Genomic DNA, 19,070 nt, shown 5'->3' with positions numbered 1-19,070 from the left:
GAGGCAATTCTTTAATTGAGGTTCTGTATTCCTAGGTGACCATAGCTAATGTCAAGTTGATAAAAACTAACCAGCACATTATTTTGTGCTAATATCCTCCACATTTGTGATTGCTTCTAATTCTTCTAATTGAATTTAAATAGTGTATCGTTTCTCAATGAACTGAAAGACCAGGTATAAGGTAGAATCACGGACCCTTTCAGGCTGTAAGGGTCCATGATTCACCGAAGATTGTTAGCCTGGACTCAAATAGTATGTAAATGTAGTGTTTTATTCTGTAGAGGTCCAACACGGTGGCGTCTCCCATTACCAAGATAGAGAGAAAACCATGTGAGCTCACAGAGCTGACTTGAAGCACACTGGGGGATTTTGGGGTAGGCGACCTCTATGTTAATCTGTTGGGTCCAACTCTAGGGACATTCCATTACCAGGGTATAGGGGCTAGAAACTTGCTGGGGAGGTCTGGAAACTGTTACTGAGGAAGTAGCTGAGGAGGTCTGGAAACTGCTGCTGACCCATTGTCCTTGCCTCAGGACAGGTGGCGGGGCAGCTTCTGAGGCCTGGACTTGCCTGGAATTGCCCAGTTCTTGGAAACAGAGATCTAGGCCTCGTCTCCTTAACCGCCAATGTGAAGGCTGTCACGGAATCAGCCTAGCCTTCTCAAGGCAGAATATGGACTTCTGTCCCATGTGTTAAAAATCCTACTTCCTGCTGTCCTCTGCTCTGTCCTCTCGTTAGTTTCTTAATCTAGCACTCATCATGAACGACCATCATCCCCTTAGACACGGTGTTTTTAAGAGAGGCACTATGAGAGCACACGGGGATCCTTCCTCTCCAGCAGGATCCTAGTTCCAACTTCAGGTTAGAGAGGTATTCACATTTCTCTTAGCTCTCTAGAGCACATCCGCGTTAGGAGCTCGAAGCTGTCTTTTATCTGCAGATATCCGCAGTTAAAATGCATCTCTTCTGAGAAGACAAATCACAACAGCCTTTAGGAGGAATCAGCGAGCTGAAAGAGAGGATTACTATCCTGTAGAAGTGAATCTGGGTTCTTTTTGAAAAGTCTTCCCGGGGCTAGCACCCAGAGCCAGCAACAGAGCTCAGCGTAGCATCACGTGTCTGCAGCAGCTGCGGGATTGGAGGAGCGCTTTTTTAGTGCTGCGGTCTAGGCGCGGGCGGTCCCTCCCAGCTGCCAGAGGAGCCGGGTAGCGGAGAGAAGAGGCCACCGGAAGACCGTAGAGGGGAGGGGGCGGGAGGGGGGTGGGGCAGCCTTAGCCACCCACGGCCTGGAGCCTGGGAGGACGAGGAGCGACGCCGGGCTACCCGCCTCGTCACAACTTGCCCAGACCAGACACGCTTTATCTTGCACCCTGGAAGAAGGAGCCCGCCTGCCTCTCCCTGCTCGCTTGTTCCTCGGTCTCCACGAGCCCCGCCTCTGCGCCAGAAGCAATCCCGGGATCTGGATCCCCCGTGACTCCCCGTGCCTCGCAGCGCCCGGCTTTCGCCCAGGAGCGCGCAGCTGGGGTGAGCCGAGGTCTAGGATGCTCCAGGCGTCCGCCGGACTTCAGCCACACAGAGCATCTCGCGTCTCCGTTGGCGAAGTCGGGCCTTCATCCCTATTCTGTCTGCTGAGATCCGCAAGGCTGCAGACCTGCAGCTCCTCTCAACCATCTTTTGCCTTGTAGGACCCGGTTCCCCGAGCCTTTGTCTTTTCGGGTTCATCAGGCCAGCGGTACAGTGAAGTGTGCCCAAAGCAGTAGGCTGCGCAGGGTTGGGAACCCAGTCTGGGGTGGGAGTAGGGGAACAGGAAAGTATGCCCCCCTGCCTTCCTGTTCCGGCCATCTTGTGGCGGATTCGACCTAGGGGGTAAGGATCGCTAACCGCAGATGCCCTAAGCTCATGGACTGCCAAGACTTGGGCCTGCACCCGTTCTTACTGGGTATGCAGCGGAAGCACGGGAGCCTCTCCCACGTTCAGCTAGTTGGCCTTTGGTACAGAGCAAAGGTTCACCCCCTTTAACAAGGCAAAGGCAAAGAAAACAGGAGGGTATGGGGCCTGGAGCCATTATCTTCTCTACTGAACACCTAAGTCACTCAGCTGTTTTTTTGTTTTTTGTTGTTGTTGTTTTTTTAACCTAGCACATTCTGAATGCCCTTTCCTTTCTGCACAAGGTGCTGGAAATACAGCGGTGAGCGACACACCTCTCTTGTTCCCGCTGATCCTGCCAGCCCAGTGGATGGAGCCCAGAATCTACAAACCTGCCAGGTCTGTAACCCAGTGCTTCGACAGAGGGGAAACTGCGGGCCAGAGTCAGCAGATGTGATCTAGGTTAGGCATCGGGTACTTGAAAGAACTCATCTTTAAAACGGTGTATATTCCTAGGGCTTCTATGCTAGGTTGCAGTAAAATGTGTTTTTCTCATTGCCTCAGAATCTTGTGAATGTATGGCTTATATGAAGAGTATGTTTTATCTCCTGGACACTTTCGTGTGGATTTATTTTTATTACTATGGAACGTGCTCAAAATAGTTGGTTACAGCTTTACTTCCAGATAGTTACTGTGACTTGTATTTTCCTTTTTTCTGTTCATCTATTTGGTTGTTAGGAAAGAAAAAAAATTTCCTGATGGTTGGTCCAAGCAGGGCCTCCCAGGTGGATTGAGGAATGCCTGGCTTTTCCTCAGCTCCTTGATCCCGGAGGTGACCACAGGCAGCCTCCAGAAGACCCCTACAATGAGAGGCCTGGGGTCTGCAACTCGCTGCTAGAATTTTTTAAAGAATGCAGGACCATCACAGATTTGTAAGGTAAATACTGTAGCCCTGTAAATCTTCATAGAAAGCTGAAGGTTGAAGTTCCCATCTGTTTTTTAACTTCACCGTTTTAAGAAATGTTGAATGACATTTTTTGATTCCAAAAACTGGAATGACAAGGTATTGCATATACTGGGCAAGTTATCTGGTTTGTGTTTTAACAAGTTATCTACGCTGAGTTTCCAGCCCACAGAGGGAGAACAGTACCTTTTAAAAGTACATTGGAAGTAAGGCATTTAGAAAGGCTGATGAATGAACAAGTGTAACCTTACAAAACACACCCTTAAGTTTAAAAAAAACAATTCCATTAAAACTGGCAAACATAAATGTACACACCTGCATAATCCGTATCCACAGTCAAAAATGCAGAAGGCCCCGCCCCAGATTCTCCTTTCCTTATGCCCTCACTTAACTTTATACTTTTGTGGCTCCAAATGTGTGAAAAAGATAAAGACAAATGTGTATTTCTAATCTCAGAACCTAATGTTAGCATAGGGATGGATAGTCAGAAGACCACAGCTATGACTAAAGATTCTGGAAATGTGACCCCATGCATGTTTTAGGGACTCACTGGGCCCTCTCTTGAAACCAGGGAGGGTGGTGTCAGGGAAGGTAGACCTCCAAGAGATGCCCACCATAAATGGATGAGTCCTGTGGCGTCTCCTGCTGGTCCAAGAGGTCTTCTCTGTCTTTCTGGTCCCGCAGGTCCCTGGGCGCATGCTGAACGCGCGTGGGCGGACACGCCCTGAACTCCAGGTCGGGGCAGGGCGCTGCCATAGCAACGTCCTGGACGCCCAGATCTTAGGCCGCCGCCGCCGCCGCAGCGGGGGTCTGGGCCATCTCAGGCTCACGAGGGGAGTGGCGGCGGCGGCCCCGAGGCGGCCAGGGCCTGGGAGACGACACTGCTCCGCCCCTCCAGAGCAAGCCTAGGTGGCAGACTGGCTTGCAAGCATGGTAAGATGCACGTGGCCGGAGGTGTCTGTCCCGGGATGCAGGGCAGGGACGGTCGGGGTTCGCCTGGACTCTCGGCTCCCCATCCCCCGCCTCCCGCCGCGCTGTCTCTTCCTCCGCAGCCCTTCCAGAAGCACGTCTACTACCCTTTGGCCAACAGCCCCGAGGGGCCCGACGCCTCTGCCGCAGGCGCGGCCCCCATGGCCTTTGTCCCCCCAAGCGCGGCCTCGGGCCCCCTGCCCTTCTTCCAGTTCCGGCCGCGACTGGAGAGCGTGGACTGGAGGCGGCTGAGCGCCATCGACGTGGATAAGGTTGCCGGCGCCGTGGACGTCCTGACACTGCAGGAGAACATCATGAATATCACCTTCTGCAAGCTGGAGGACGAGAAGTGCCCGCACTGCCAGTCGGGGGTAGACCCAGTGTTGCTGAAGCTGATCCGCCTGGCGCAGCTCACCATCGAATACTTGATGCACTCGCAGGAGTTCCTCACCTCGCAGCTAAACCTGGTGGAGGAGAGGCTGCGCCTGAGCCTGTTCGACTATGAGCAGAGCAAGCAGCTGCTCACCAAGCAGGCTGGCGAGATCAAGCTTCTCAAGGAAGAGTGTAAACGCAGGAAGAAGATGCTGTCCACACAGCAGCTGATGATCGAAGCCAAGGCCAGCTATTACCAGGTGGGACAATGTGCCGGTTCCCGTTAGGAGCCTACCCTTTCCGTTCTGCACAGAGATTTTTTTCCCCCTCAGAGAAAACAGATTAAGGTCAAAACAGTTACTTTAATCAACAGCAAAAAATATTTCACTACCTTCTACACCCACCAAGGAATTAATAATTAAATATCTACTATTGTCTGCAGGGCTTATGGGGTTACCCAAATGTTGGCTGTTGAGCCTGTTTCCTCTTTACAGTAGATGCTGTGAAAAATCCAATTGTGTACACATTGCTATTGAAGTTGGTCCCCAAAAGACCTGGAATATGATTCAGTATATGAGCCCCCCCCCTTAAATGAAGCGCTTTTTCCAAATGACAGAAAAGTGTCAAAATAGAACCTTAATGGACCCCTTACCCAGCCTCTCTAACCTGCATCTGGCACGCTTCTGTGTCTTATCCCTGTTTGTTTCCTGCGTAGGAAGCGTCTCACAGTGAGTTACAGACTCCTGAAGTTCTCAGTGGGTGCAGTTCCCGAGGACAAGAATACTAACAATAGCATTTAAGCACTTTTATATCCAAAATCATAGTCTCTGTCTGTTATGAATTAGACATTGAGCCCAGGATAAATATTGCAGTTTTGAAATCAATGTGCAGGTTGAGTAATGTTTAGGATCAGACATGTTTTGAAATTTGGAAGATTAACATTCATCTTACGAGGAATTTGGGGCTGGGACTCAGATCCAAATATTTGTGTTTGTATGTATCTACGTGAGTCTGCATGAGCGAGTGCAGGCACCTGAAGAGGCCAGAGAGTGTCGGCTCTCCGGGAACTGGAGTTAGGAGTGCTCTGTGAGCACCTCAGTCTGGATGCTGACTCTAAGCTGAGACCTCTACAACAGCAAAGAAGGCTCCTCAGCTCCTGAGACCCAAATATAAATACAAATTAATTGAAGTTTCAAATACATCTTACAGTGATGACCTGGAGTTGGTTTTATACAGTATATACATAGTATATGTATTTTACATAGTATATGTATTTTATACAGTATATACATAGGTTTGCCTATGTTGTAGCTAAGACCGATCACTTGGGGTTGGGTGTGGAATATTATACTTGTAGGGTGATCTCTGTGTTTTCGAGCATTTTGGGTTTGGGGTTTTAGATGAGGAGGCTCAAATTGTGCGTAGCTGAAAGAAGGACAAACTTGGATTAAAAACATAGTAAACAGCAGGTTGATGGAACTGGTTTTATACATTTGGGGTAAGTTCTCTTTAAATGGCTTTAAGCGTTCTTGGGAACATGGGAGCCAAGGCAGGTTTCAAGGTTGTAGAAGTGGGCATAGGGCAGAGAAGTGGTCCAGTTGGTAGTGCGTAAGACAAATCCCAGAAACTCTCAAAGAAGCGTGTTGCAGCCTGGGGAGCAGCTGGGAAATCATGCAGACAGGAAGGCCCAGGGTCTGGCCTTGGGTAGACAGCAGGAGGCACTCTCTTCAAAGGATACTTGGTGTCCTCAGCGTCTGCTTCACAAATGCTGCTTGAAAATTACATACCTATAAATAGTCCTAAGATTGCTTTTTGTGTATGTGTACAATGAATGGAATCAGTTCATCTTAAACATTTAAAGTAAGTATATTGTTCTCTAGGTTGGGTCGTAATCTAGTGAAATAGTAACACATCTAGCAAAAAGTTACCTTTCGTCCTTTCAGTCACCACAGAAATAACTGTTAGTAAAGATTTTCCCATAGGAAGGATGAGTGAGGCTGAAAGCTCTCTAACAAATATGAAATACGATTGTATGACTGTGTGAATATGTAAAGGTAAGGACTTTATCAAACCAGCGGTGCCTGTCAACCCTTAGCACAGGTGGTCTCTCTGAATGCCAGTGTCGACTGTGGTGGGGCGTGTGTGGGTTCATGTGGGACAGAAGTGACTACATCACTGTTTCCTACTTAGGTGGACAGGCACTCTGCCCTCCGTGAAATGACGTGCCTTTGTTAGTTTCACAGTTCGACTGCATAGGTCTGACTGTGATTCCACATCAACGTTGCTGAAAGATTTCATTCCTAAGCTGATTCATTCCTAAGCATGGTGTCCTCCCTGAAACAGGGCATTAGCAGCTGCAGCCTGTTAGCATGGGGAGTTCCGAGAGCTAAAACTGGTAGCACGTGTGAGGGCCCAGTGGAGGCTTGGATTCAGTTTTCCCTGTGACTTTCCGGTGCTGAGTTACGGCTTCCTATTGTCTCTTGTGAACCCTCACACCACTTTAAGAGTTACATTCCACCTACTGCCAGAGTTACAATCAACCTACTGCCAGAACAATAATCCAACCCAGGGCTTTGTCCCACATGTAGGTAGCCCTCTACTGGAACATGGACAAACTACACCCCAGGAGAAAACTTGACTGTCCCTCTGCCAATAAACCACTGAGCTAGTCCGCGTAGGACCTCAGAAGCCCGTTCCTTCTCCAAGCTGGAGTGCTGACCAGTTTGATCTTGTGCGGGTCTTAGGCCATGGGTCACGGATGCAATGGCCTCGTCATATCTGAAGACACTGTTTCTAGGGAAACGTCCTGATACCTATCTACTTTCTCTTCCGTGACACCTCTCGAGCTGTTGGTTACCTCATGACTTTCATGGCACTGTGGCATTAATTGTCATATCTTTCCAGGGTGATTGTTAGGGTTTGCAGGATTCACACTCCGTAAGACTGTTGATACCTTTTATCCCTCAGAAGCCTTCACTGAACCTTAAGGCACCATGAAACTAGGAAAGCATCAAAGAAACTTCCGGATTAGTACGAGTTGATTTACCCATGTCCTGTACTCAGAGTGTGGGTCTTCCAATCGATCGTGCTGTAGTAGGCAGCCAAGAGCACTGGTAATATACTGTATTGTTTTGAGGGTTTCTGGGATCCCCAGCAACTCTATAGGGTATTCCCACACCTGGCACTGGGGTTTTTGTTTGATAACCTAAGGCTTTTTGGGGGAACGTTATCTCTCTACAGAGGGTAACTAGAAAAATACCAGTTGCAGGATGGATGGTAAGACTGTGCTACGTATACATAATGGAATTCTATTTATCTGTAAAGAAAAATGAAATTGTGAACTTCGTACGGAACCTGGTCAGTTTAATTTCATTTATCACTATGATAGTATTATGTATTTTTTTATAGTTTTAGTAATCCAGACCCAGAAGATAAACACATGTTCTTCCTCATATGTGGATCCTAGCTTTGAATCTTTAGATCTGAATGTTTATCACAGAGTTCCTGTAGCAACCAAGCGACTAGAAAGAGGAACCATTAGGAGAAGAAAGTACGTGAGGCAGGAGGACAGTATGATGTGGGGGTAAAGGGGGGGAAGCTTGACTGGGGAGGATACAGACTGCGGAGGATACAGACTGCGGAGGATACAGCAGAAACAAAGGGAGAGAGCTAACACTAAGGATGTTTGAAAGGCACATGGAAACCTACTATGATATAAGCTTCCTCATATGTGTATATGTTTAAAACTTACTTACTTTGATTTTGTGTATATCTGTGCACCGCATGCCTACAGCACATGCAGAGGCCAGAAGACGGAAGCCAGACTGGAATTGGGGTGATAAGACAGTTGTGAGCTGCCACATGGCACCTGGGCATCAAACTCGGGTCCTCTGTAAGAGCACCCAGTGCTCTTAGCCATTGAGCCACCTTTCCAGCACACACTCGAATGCATGCGTGCATGTACACACACATATTTGTTGTGTGTGTGTTGCCCTGATACTGTTTGTATTCTGATGCTAATTCCCCTTTCCCAGGAGGGGCTGCCTAGGACGAGGACTGAATCAGTACTCAGGTGACTTCATGTGAACCTTCTCCCTATTTTAACTTGTAAAATAAAGGCTACAGCCGGTGATTGAGGAGTGGAAGGGATGGTAGAGCTGAAAGTTTTAGGGAGAAGGAGGAGAGGGGGAGAAGAGAGGACAGAGGAGGAGGAAGTGGAAAGAAAATGGAGGAGAAGCACATGGCCTGGAGAAACCACAAGTTATGAGGGCTCTCATAGCTGGGGAGTAGAGTAGTGTCGTGGTGGGGCTACCCAGTCTAGGTGCTCAGCTTGTATTCATGTTGAGTTGTGTTTTCTTTACACAGGCTTATTTGGGTTGGAGATTTACCACAACAAATATTTACATTTTTTAAAATTGGAAATGTGTTTTAATGACCTTACGCACACACAAACACACACACATGCACATTGAATTTTTTTTAATTGGAGATGTATTCCAATGGCCAAACACAGACACACACACACTCACACACAGACATTCACACTCACACACACATTCACACACATACACACACTCATACATGCATACATACATATGTACCCTCACACATATATGTAAACATGTACACACACACACACACTTCTCAATTTCTTTTCATTGGAGATGTGTTCCAGTGGGCAAGCACACACACACTCACACACATACACACACGCATACATGCACACATACACACACATTTACACACATACACACATGTGTACATGTAGACATATATATGTATACACACACACACTTCAGTTTCTTTTCTTTGGAGATGTGTTCCAATGGCCAAGCACACACATACTCACACACACACATTCACCCACATACACACACTCGTACACGCACACACATATATATATACACACACACACACACTCACACACTTCAGTTTCTTTTCATTGGAGATGTGTTCCAGTGGCCAAGAGTTCCTCATGGCCTTCCATTACCTGCCAGGAGATTGTGACATCTTGGGGATTCTGATTCCAGAGGTGTGGCATGAGAGCCTCCTTGTTAGGGAACAGCCACACCTTTCTGATGCTGTGCGTGAGGATGTCAACAGAGTCAGAGTCTGTAGGAAAATGTGAGTTAACTGAGTCTGTCTGTCCTCAGGCTGCAAAAGGAATCTTGGCTTCAGATGGACTGAGATGTATATGTAGCTATCCTCCCTCCCCACCTCTTCCTCCCTCCCTCCCAACCTCCCTCCCAACCTCCCTCCCTCCTGTCCCCTCCCTTCCCCTCTCTCTTTCTCTCAAACTCTTCCATACCTTCGGTCTAAGACAATTTGTTGAGGGACAATGCACATTCTCAGATAATAAGAAAGTTCTTGACATAGAAGGATGCTGTCAGGACTTAGAAGATGGAGGTGTGAGTCGTTTATTGGCTGATGGACATATTCCGTCCCGTGGCCTTGCTCTTCTGGCTTGTCTGGTAGACTCTGCTGTAAACTGGAAAGTGTGGTCATGCTGAAGAATCAGGTCACATGCTTCTGCTTCCACAGAGAACAGTAATGCAGAAGCTCTCTAGGGAGAGTGGGTTTGAGTCCTGTCTCTACTACTGTCTCAATAGCTAGACCTTAACAATTAACCACATGTACATTGGCATCCGTTCTATGGAATGGGAATGGTATCGTACCTACATCATAGCCATTGTTAATGAGCTTCGTGTGGCTATACTTAACACATAGTTAGTTCTTTTAGCCAAACCCTGAGATTGCGATACGGAGAACTCCATGGCATACAAAACAAGCACCAGAGCTTATTGGCTGCAAGGCGACAGACTTGCCAAGGTGCATGACTGCCGGCATTTTAGATTTTCTTCACCTCTCCCAATTCCAGAGGCCCTGGACTCTCTGCAAAGAGACTGAACAGACCAATCGATCAAGGTCACCTTTGGGCAGCCCATTCCCATTTCTGTATTCCTTCTGTTTGTCTCTGTTCCCTTTACTTCAAGAAATCACAGGACTTATTTAGTAAAAATGAGACCTTTAAGGATGCCCACTTCCTGAAGGCCCTTTTCCCACTGACAGCCTGAGTGTGGCATGTTTTATTCAGTCAAAATCTGTAAAGGAGTTATAGTGACAATGTATCATGTCTTTTTTCCTCAGTATTTTATTGTATAAAATTTGCAATATACAGAAAAATCAAAATAGCCATATGCTGAATCTCCATCTATAGAAGATTTTAAAAGGAAAACTAATAAGAACAAACGATGGACTCAGTAATAATAACCTAGAAGGAATGTGTAGAACAGTGCAGCTAACACATAACCCCACCTCCAAGATGTGATGCGTGCTGGCGTTTGCTCTATTTCCATCTCTATGTTGGGGAAAGTTTAAGATACAAAATAAATGAACAAAAAGTGATATATGGGTGTGGAACCATCCCTTGGAGTGTGAGCAACTCCCAGAGCTCATGGTCTTAATTTTAAAAAATAGTTTCCCTCCATCCATTTCCAGAGGAAATATTTCTGCCCCTGTGTTCTCCTGTATTTTTTTTTGTATAGTATATACGTTTGAAAGGTTTTTATGAATGTATATATTCATAGGAAAATGTTTTAGCTTTAAAATATTTCTCTTTCACACACACACACACACACACACACACATACCTGTATTAGCTACTAAGTTTTCCATAACAAATATCATCAATTAGATGGCTTAAGTAAACAACTTTATTTTCGCACAAATATTTGGAAGCTGAAATCCCATGCCAAGGTATCAGCATGGCTAATTTCTGGTGAGGTTTCTCCTCCTGACTCAAGCAAATTGGTGGTAAGAAGATGGAATTACCAAAAGGGCTGTTTCAACTGCCGAAAGATATATCTTACTGACTTATTTTAGTTTGGGAAGGGCGTTATTAACCTTACATTTGTCCTTTGAGTTAATATCATAGCTAACATCCTGTATCTTTTAGGAAGAAAGCCACCATAAGCTATGCTTCAGATCCCCAGTTTTAACTGCTTGAAGGTGGGGAAACACTGCAGACATTTGAATTTGCTGTTTTCTTTCCAGTGCCATTTCTGTGACAAGGCCTTTATGAACCAAGCGTTCTTACAAAGCCACATTCAGCGCCGCCACACTGAGGAGTCGCACCTTGGTAAGCATCAACTCTGTGCTCAGAGGTATTTTCCTTCTGTTCCCTTCCCCCTTCTCGATGAGATGTGGCCCAAGGCATTCCTTCAATCCTTTTGAAAGTCTCATAGGCTATGAGTGAATGTTGAGCCCTTCAGGTGTGTGTTCATGGTGCCCTACCTACCACATAGCTGGGAGCGGACTGGAGAAGTCCAGCTTCGAGTCTTGCATCCTAACAGAGGGCTAAAGAGACACTTAAACCCAGTATGGTGTTTTCCAAGTGCCAAATGCAAAGACAGGACAGAGGGAGAGTCCTCTCAGGTGGTCTTTGAAGCTCTCTGAAGAGGCCATGTCTAACCAGATTGAAGTCCTATGAAGAACCCATAGTCCGATGAGAGTGAAAGACCAGAGCACATGAACTTCGGTGCTGATGGGCAGGAGAAGAGACTGGGATGTGTTTTAAGGAACAGCAAGGAGATTGGAGGAGTAGGGTAAGGCAGAGGTGTGTGGAAGGCTGGAGGCTTAGACAACCGACCTCAAGAGCCAAGGAAGGCCCTGGCCTATGGGTGTTACATCAGTATGGTGACAAGCTCTTAACAAACATGATATATATGTTAGCCATGTGTGCTGGGAAGGAAAGCCGGAGACCTGACACATCACCTCAGTTGAAATGTAGAGACAGGAGAAATTTGTCTTAGGTGGGAGTTAGCATGTTTGGGTACTGATGGGAAATAACCAGAAGATAGAGGTAGAAATAAAGATCCAGGAATGAGAGAGTGCTCTGTGGTTTACCCAAGGAGTCATTCTTCCCACTTTGAATCTTCTCGAAGACCGTAGCGTCTCCTCCTCCCCGGAGCAGGTCAGGCTTTGCCACCGTAACCTACAGAAGCGTTTTCAGTAGTTGTACTGATTCTCTTCAACTGGGGCCAGTCTGTTCACGTTCCTGCCCGTAATGCTCTGCAGTAGATACAAAACAGACAGCAGAAAGTTCCATTGTAAACCGTGGAGCAGCCATCCGAGTAAGCGGTATATCGGGAACGTGGAAACGTTGCGCTGTTTGTAAGCGGCCCACCGCTCTTCGGCGTGAAAACTGATCTCTGTCTCTCTGTTTCAGTCTCTCTACCCTATCTCATACTCGTGTCAGAGAGCGCTTCCGACTCTGAACCGAGTATTGTTTCTTCAGGTCATCTTTGAGATTCTGACTTTCTGCTTTGGTTCCCATACCTTTCATGTCTACACTCACAGCACATGTATACCATTCAGTCATGTGTACACCCTCATGTAAGTACATGTACATAAGTATCCTTCCTTTCACCACCTTTCAGTTCTTCGCTTGTGCCCTAGTTGACAGACGACTGCCCGAGCTTGCTTCTCGAATCCCCAACCCTCTCCGTGATCGCTGATAGGGGACTTCGGGGAACCTGGGTGGGAACGCAAACCATGGTGACTATATGGTTTCAGTATTGTGCTGCTTGTAGCTGAAGCCCTTGCTTCTCTGCTTTGAGTGAGACCAGGCATCTCTGAAAGAGTCCTAAGCACCCGTGGGTCAGAACCACCGGGCTCACTCCCTGAACAAGGCTCTCATGGTGACCCTGTTGAATAATCAACCTTAGTACAGTGAGTGGCAGAAAGAAGCCACCTAAACTAATGAAGTATCCGGTCATACAGAGGGCTCCAGATAAACAGGAAAGAACAGGACTGGGCTTGTGGCAGTCCTAAGGGAGAGAGAGCGTTTTCCTCTGTCTTATCTGTAGAACTGTGCCCCGTAAGTTTTCAGGTGAGTTCATAAGAAACCGTATTCTAACTAGATCTTCTCTTGCAACAGAATATAACACAAAGGCCCAGACTGACAGGCTCCAGAAGGAGATTGACATGTTGAAGGAACAGCTGCAGCTCACCAGGTCTCAGCTGGAGTCTGCCCAGCACTCTCACGCAGTCCGGTTCTCTAAGGTAGGGTGTGCTCTGTCCTGGAAAAGATGCAATGACAAGTACTTTAAAAGACACAGGGAAAGAGGGATGCTGACTTCAGGGTGTGTGTGTGCACGTGCATGTGTGTGTCTGTGTGTATCAGTGTGTATCAATGTGTGTGTGTCCGTAACCATGTCACTGTGTGTGTCACTTTGTGTGTCAGTATGTGTGCATGTGTGTGTGTCACTGTGTGTCACCATGTGTATGTGTGTCAGTATTGTGTGTGTGAGTGTGTCTGTGTGTCACTGTGTGTGTCAGAGTGTGTGTGTCACTGTGTGTGTATGTGTCAGTGTGTATACATGTGTCAGTGTGTGTGTCACTGTGTATGTGGGTGTCAGTGTGTGTATGGCATGTAAGTGCGCTCGCACATGTGTGTCAGTGTGTGTGTTAGTGTGTGTGTCTGTGTGTTGTGTGTATACGTGTGCATGTCATTGTGTGTGTGATGTCTGTGTATGATATATGTGTGTATTGAGCATAATATGTGTGGCATGTATGCATACTCGTATGGGCCAGAGGCCTTATTCCTTTGAGACAATATCTCTCACTGAACCTGGACAAGGCGGGGTGCCCTCAGGCCCTCTGTTTATGACTCTCACAGCACAGGATTGTAAGCTCGTGTGGGGCCATCCTGGGTGTTTACCTTGGTGTTGGAGATTTGAACTCAGGTCCTCAGGCTTATGCACTGTTGACCACTGAGCTGTAGCTCCAGACTCTAAATGTGTGGGGTGTGTTTTATTTATTTACATTTATTTATTGCTTATGTGTATATGGGTGTGCGTGTGTCCTGTGCACATTGTGTGCAGGCTAGTGGAAAGTGTTATTATAGGTTTAATTCAAAGAAGAAATACTAACAGATTTGGGGTGAAGCTATGATTTGTTTTTAAAATTTGCATATGTGCTATATCCAGAGCCCCTTGTGACATAATATCAAAATAATTTCAGGACTATGAAATGCAGAAAACAAAAGAAGAAGACTTTCTGAAGCTGTTTGACAGGTGGAAAGAGGAGGAGAAGGAGAAGTTACTGGAGGAGATGGAGAAGGTCAAGGAGATGTTTATGAGGGAATTTAAAGAGTTAACGTCTAAGAATTCAGCATTAGAATATGTAAGTATGCAACCTGGCCGTTTTCATAGGACTCCTCGCCTTGAGAGTCGGTGTTAGCATGGCATCAGAGGCAGGCGATCAGGTCTTTTACATGCCCAGTACACACCGCTCCTCTTCCCCAGGCATCCCAGAGCGCATGAGGCGCTGAGGAGGTAGAGGAAGTACGACAGACTGTTTTGTTATGAGCGGGCGGTCTGTCCCCAGACTCTCATACAGAGCACTTGTAGGCACATCTGTTCCACTCCAGAAGAAACTTCCTTACCTGGTTAGGTTTAAATAGCCTTAAACCACAATCCCTCGCACAAATTCTAGAATGTTCCAAGTAGTGGAGGGAAAGGCTGACCGAGATCTCTAAGGCAGGAGTAGAAGAGAGTGCTTGCCTAGCCTTCTCCTCAGTCCACACCTGTCCTTTGAGGCGGATCGGGTCTCTAAAGTACGCAAGAAACGGCAAGTGTGCCCTGTGTCTCGTGGGATCAGCTGTGGTCCACGGACACATGTGACAGAGGACTCCTCATCCTCTGTGCCTGCTGATCCGGTTCCGTTTGACTGGGCAACTCCTGAGGAGAAAAGTAGGAGGGAACTCAGGTCGATCCTTGGGCTCCCTCTAGGGGCGGACAAGTTTCAGAAGCAAAACTAAAGACAACACCAGAATCCTTTTATTTTCCTTTCCTGCTTAGGATCTTGTCCAGGACGCCATGTTACAGTGGGTCATTCTGTCTCCTTAGGCTTTTCTGTAATCGGTAGTAGTTTTACAGTCTTGTTATTGCGGAACCTAACATCTGGAGAAGTGCAGGTTGTTTGTATGGGAAGCCCTGCTGTTGGGGTCTATCTGACTAGTGTCAGGGTATCGTGGTTAGTCAGAATTTATGGGGGTGGGGGTGGATCTTGGAGATACCTCATCGGTTCATTGCGTCATGCCAAGGTCACATAAGGTCTTCCTGATCTAAGGCTCCTCACCGCCTGGGAGCCGAAGTGTTGGTAGGAAGAGGCTTCTGTACTGAAAAGCTTCTCTTCCCGCTTTGAGTGGTTGCAGTGAACATATGATGAAGTAGGCTTCCCACCCTTCTGTTCTTGATGTTAATTTTATTGCCTGTTGTTGTCTGAGATTTTTTTCCCCCATAGTTAACATGGGAAAACTAAAACATTTGTATCCCTAGTTGATTTATTGGTATGCCCCCTGGACAGTGTTTGCCTTCTGTTGCAATATCTTAACTTCCCAGAACTGTCACAGGCGTGGTGATACACCCCAGCAATCTAGCACTTAAGAGGCTGAGGTGGGGTCAGCAAGACTTGAACTCCAGCTTGGCCGACATAGCAAGATCTGCCTTAAAAAAATAAACAGGAAGAGACAGATATACCCAGTCCCTCTCACAGGTGTTATGTTCCTGTCAAAAATTTAAAGACCCTTCATCAGAGTCCAGAAGTTGATTTGGGGGCAGAGACATGGTGAGCTAGTAAAGCAGCTGTGTGCAAGCCGGCTTCAGTCCCCTCTCGATCTCTGAAATCCACAGAAAGGTAGAAAGAGAGCCTGGACTACGGTTAGTCCTCTGACACCCCCATGGACACCGGCATTCCCTAGTTCCCAATAACAGATCATTTTTAAAACATCATTTCCTTCCCATTTTTCCACGTTCTGGTGGAGATATCAAAGACCAGAGACTGGTAGAAGCAAAGCAAAGCCGAGGGAACAGGCAAGGAGTTTCTGGAGAGACGGGGAATGCTGACCTTGGTGGCTTTGTGCTCCCCGGCTTTTTCACTCTTCCAGTTCAATAAATTACTAACATTTCTATTGGCAATTCTTTTCATCCATAGCAGTTGTTAGAAATACAGAAGTCCAACATCCAGATCAAGTCCAACATAGGCACCTTAAGAGACGTCAATGAGATGAGAGACGACCATCTCCCGTGTCCCCAGGATTTTCAAAACATGCTGCAGCTCCTCGACAGCCAGGTACAGCACACGTGATGACCACGGCCACAGCATATGATACGTATTTAATTATCTGTGTGCGTGTCTCCCTGAGCTTACGTGCACGGCATATATGCAGTGCCCGTGCAGGCCAGAAGGAGGGCACTGGATCCCTTGGAACTAGAATTACAGGTGGTTCTGAGCCATGGCGTGAATGTTGAATCCAGAGCAGAAAGAACTCTTAACCACGGAGCTAGGTCTCCATCACCTTGATTTTTGTATTAATGGGTTTGTTCCAGCTAATATCTTTGTTCCGTTTTTTTTTTTTTCTTTCTTGTCTCTCAACAAATGCCTAGTTCATAATAGGCATTGACTCACAGATGTGAATACAAGGTAGTAGTTAAAACGGTTTCAGTTTTCACCAACAAAAACGTCCCTCCTGACTAGTCAATTCATATTATTCAGTGTTCTCCCGGTTGCAGTTTTAGATCTCATGCATCTTGAAGCATTAAGCTTATATCTGGTTTACATATAGCACTGCGTTGACAAACTGGTAACTTTGATATGTCCTAGTTTCATTTGGAAGTCAGGCTCCTTAATCACTCTATAAAAGTCATTTTATCACGGAGGTAATGGGGAAGAAATTAAAAATCAAAAAGGCCAATATATAGGTTGGTGGTATAGCCTTGCGAGGCCCCAAATTCAGCTGTCCCTCTGTGTTGGTGGGGGTTGGGGCTTGTAACCATGGGTATTACAACCTACAGATTCAATTGTTTTTTAAAAGCCTTTGAGTCAGTGAGATGGTTCACAGGGTAAAGGCTTATGCCACCAAGCTTGATGACCTAGGTTCAACCTCTGGGACCCAACTGGTAGAAGGAATGACCCAGCTCCCATGTGTTGTCTTCTGACCTCCACATGTGTGCAGAGGTGGTCCTTGGCCATACATGCACACACACAGATTCATATGTGCACATACTTAAAAAGCAAATGCAGCACAATTTTAAATAAGAGCAAACCTGTGATGCTTTTAAATGGTAAGGGCCTTTTGAAATAGGATTTCTGTTTCTTTCCTTTGCTTTTTTTTTTTTTAAAGATTTATATATTTATTTTATGTACATGAGTACACTGTAGCTGTCTTCAGACACACCAGAAGATGGCATCTGATCCCATTACAGATGCTTGTGAGCCACCATGTGGTTGCCGGGAGTTGAACTCAGGACCTCTGGAAGAGCAGTCAGTGCTCTTAACCACTGAGCCATCTCTCCAGCCCCTGCTCTTCCTTGTTTTAATGCTATATCTTGTCTGCCTCCCTTGAATGTACCGCTTGGCTGTACATGTCATTGTCCTGTCTAACTTTAGTCTTTCAGTGACACTCCCCCCTCCCCCCCACACACACATATTTTCAGACTTTGTATTGAGTAGCAAGGTCTTGTTTCTCACCCAGCTGTTCTTTACGGTGATGAAGTTTCTTCAGCCTAATGTCCCCCTTTTAGAACACAGCTCCTTGTTCCCTACTGTGGTCCTGTTGCTTTCTCTGCTGGCAGTGACCTCTCTGTTTTCAGATCTGTCTCCTACTCATTCCCCAATATTACTGGAACAACACCTCCACAAGGTCTCCCTAAATCTCCTCTTGACTAGACCATGTTGTTGGGTCACCTGAGCAGAGCCGACTTACACATATTCAATAGGAATTCTCTCGTGGTTATGTTCACTTCTGTCCTGTACAGTGCAGGATGTCTTTTTAATCCTCTTCCAAGCTGCCAGTGGTTTCTCAGCCATGTGACCGCCATGAGTAGGAGATGAGAAGCTGACGTTTACCTTGTTCAGACCACAGTGTCTCCCATGCACCGAGCTGCCCGCTTAGAAGCCTCAGACCCCACAACTAACGTCTTACGGGAACACAGCCACACACACATTCACTCAAATCCTGCCCATGGCTATTCCTCTCTAGGCTGGAGAGTCTCCTGTCAACTTGACACCAGCGTGACACTGGAGAGGAGGGAGCCTCACTTGAGAAAATAAGGTCCAGCTGCAGGCAAACCTTAGACCATTTTCTTAATTAGTGATTGATACAGAAGGGCCTAACCCATTGTGAGTAGGGCCATCCCTGGGCCAGTGGCCTTGAGTTTTATATGAAAGCAGGCTGAGCAAGCTACGTGGAAAAAGGCAGTAAGCAGCACCCCTCCATGGCCTCTGTGTCCTCCCCTGCTTGACTTCCTGTTCAGACTTCCTGTGACGGTGTCCCATTCCTCCCTAGCTTGCTTTGGTCATGTGATGTAGTTCATCACAGCAATAATCTGAACTAGAATACCTCCATACTCAGTGTGACAGACTCCCCTGCCCCCACTTTGTAACCTAAAATACTGTGTCATACAAATATCTACTGATCCCAGCCCTGCAGGACAACCAGAGACAGATGGGTTTGAACATTCCAGCCACACACACTCTAAAAATGCCAGCCGGGACTTTACGAGCCTGTTGGGCTTCATAGGCACCCGATGAAGAGCAAGCCCCAGTGTGGAATGGGTTTCTGCATTGCACGCATATCATTTGCTTGCTCTCCTTCAGGCAAGCAAGTGGACAGATCGGTTTCAAGTCCTCAACGAAGAACACAGCAAGGAGAAGGGACAGGTAAGATGGAGTCAGCCACCCTGCCACTTTCTCCCCAGTGTGTAGAGTGGAACCTATGTGCACGTGCGTGCACATACACAGACACACATATACACACAGACACACATATACACACAGACACACACATGTACACACAGACACACATATACACACAGACACACATATACACACAGAC

The 19,070-nt window shown here is 46.7% G+C and overlaps 1 protein-coding gene and 1 long non-coding RNA gene across 7 annotated transcripts in view; both read left to right on the top strand.

The window, feature by feature from the left end:
- The first annotated feature begins 1,545 nt into the window (after positions 1–1,545).
- On the top strand, positions 1,546–2,780 carry LOC114624113. Its single transcript, XR_003711890.1, has 3 exons — positions 1,546–1,732; positions 2,172–2,265; positions 2,605–2,780. It is a non-coding gene; the product is annotated as an uncharacterized LOC114624113 (long non-coding RNA).
- An 887-nt stretch (positions 2,781–3,667) lies between these two features.
- The window catches only part of Dzip1 (DAZ interacting zinc finger protein 1), a 50,507-nt gene continuing 35,104 nt past the window's right edge, over positions 3,668–19,070 (top strand). For 4 of the 6 annotated variants that reach the window (XM_028772344.1, XM_028772335.1, XM_028772316.1 and 1 more), the window contains exons 1-7: positions 3,668–3,763; positions 3,883–4,431; positions 11,225–11,309; positions 13,110–13,234; positions 14,195–14,356; positions 16,169–16,306; positions 18,833–18,895. In XM_028772344.1, the coding sequence (XP_028628177.1) occupies positions 3,761–3,763; positions 3,883–4,431; positions 11,225–11,309; positions 13,110–13,234; positions 14,195–14,356; positions 16,169–16,306; positions 18,833–18,895 (1,125 nt within the window). In that variant the 5' untranslated portion in view covers positions 3,668–3,760. The remainder of the gene's footprint in view (positions 3,764–3,882; positions 4,432–11,224; positions 11,310–13,109; positions 13,235–14,194; positions 14,357–16,168; positions 16,307–18,832; positions 18,896–19,070) is intronic. The other 2 variants (XM_028772325.1, XM_028772305.1) reach the window with 1 other exon arrangement.

Source organism: Grammomys surdaster, unplaced genomic scaffold (assembly GCF_004785775.1).
Source record: "Grammomys surdaster isolate TR1022 unplaced genomic scaffold, NIH_TR_1.0 65, whole genome shotgun sequence".
Lineage (NCBI taxonomy): Eukaryota > Metazoa > Chordata > Mammalia > Rodentia > Muridae > Grammomys > Grammomys surdaster.
The sequence above is the reverse complement of the archived record's forward strand: the minus strand, read 5'-3'. Positions and strand labels throughout refer to the sequence as shown.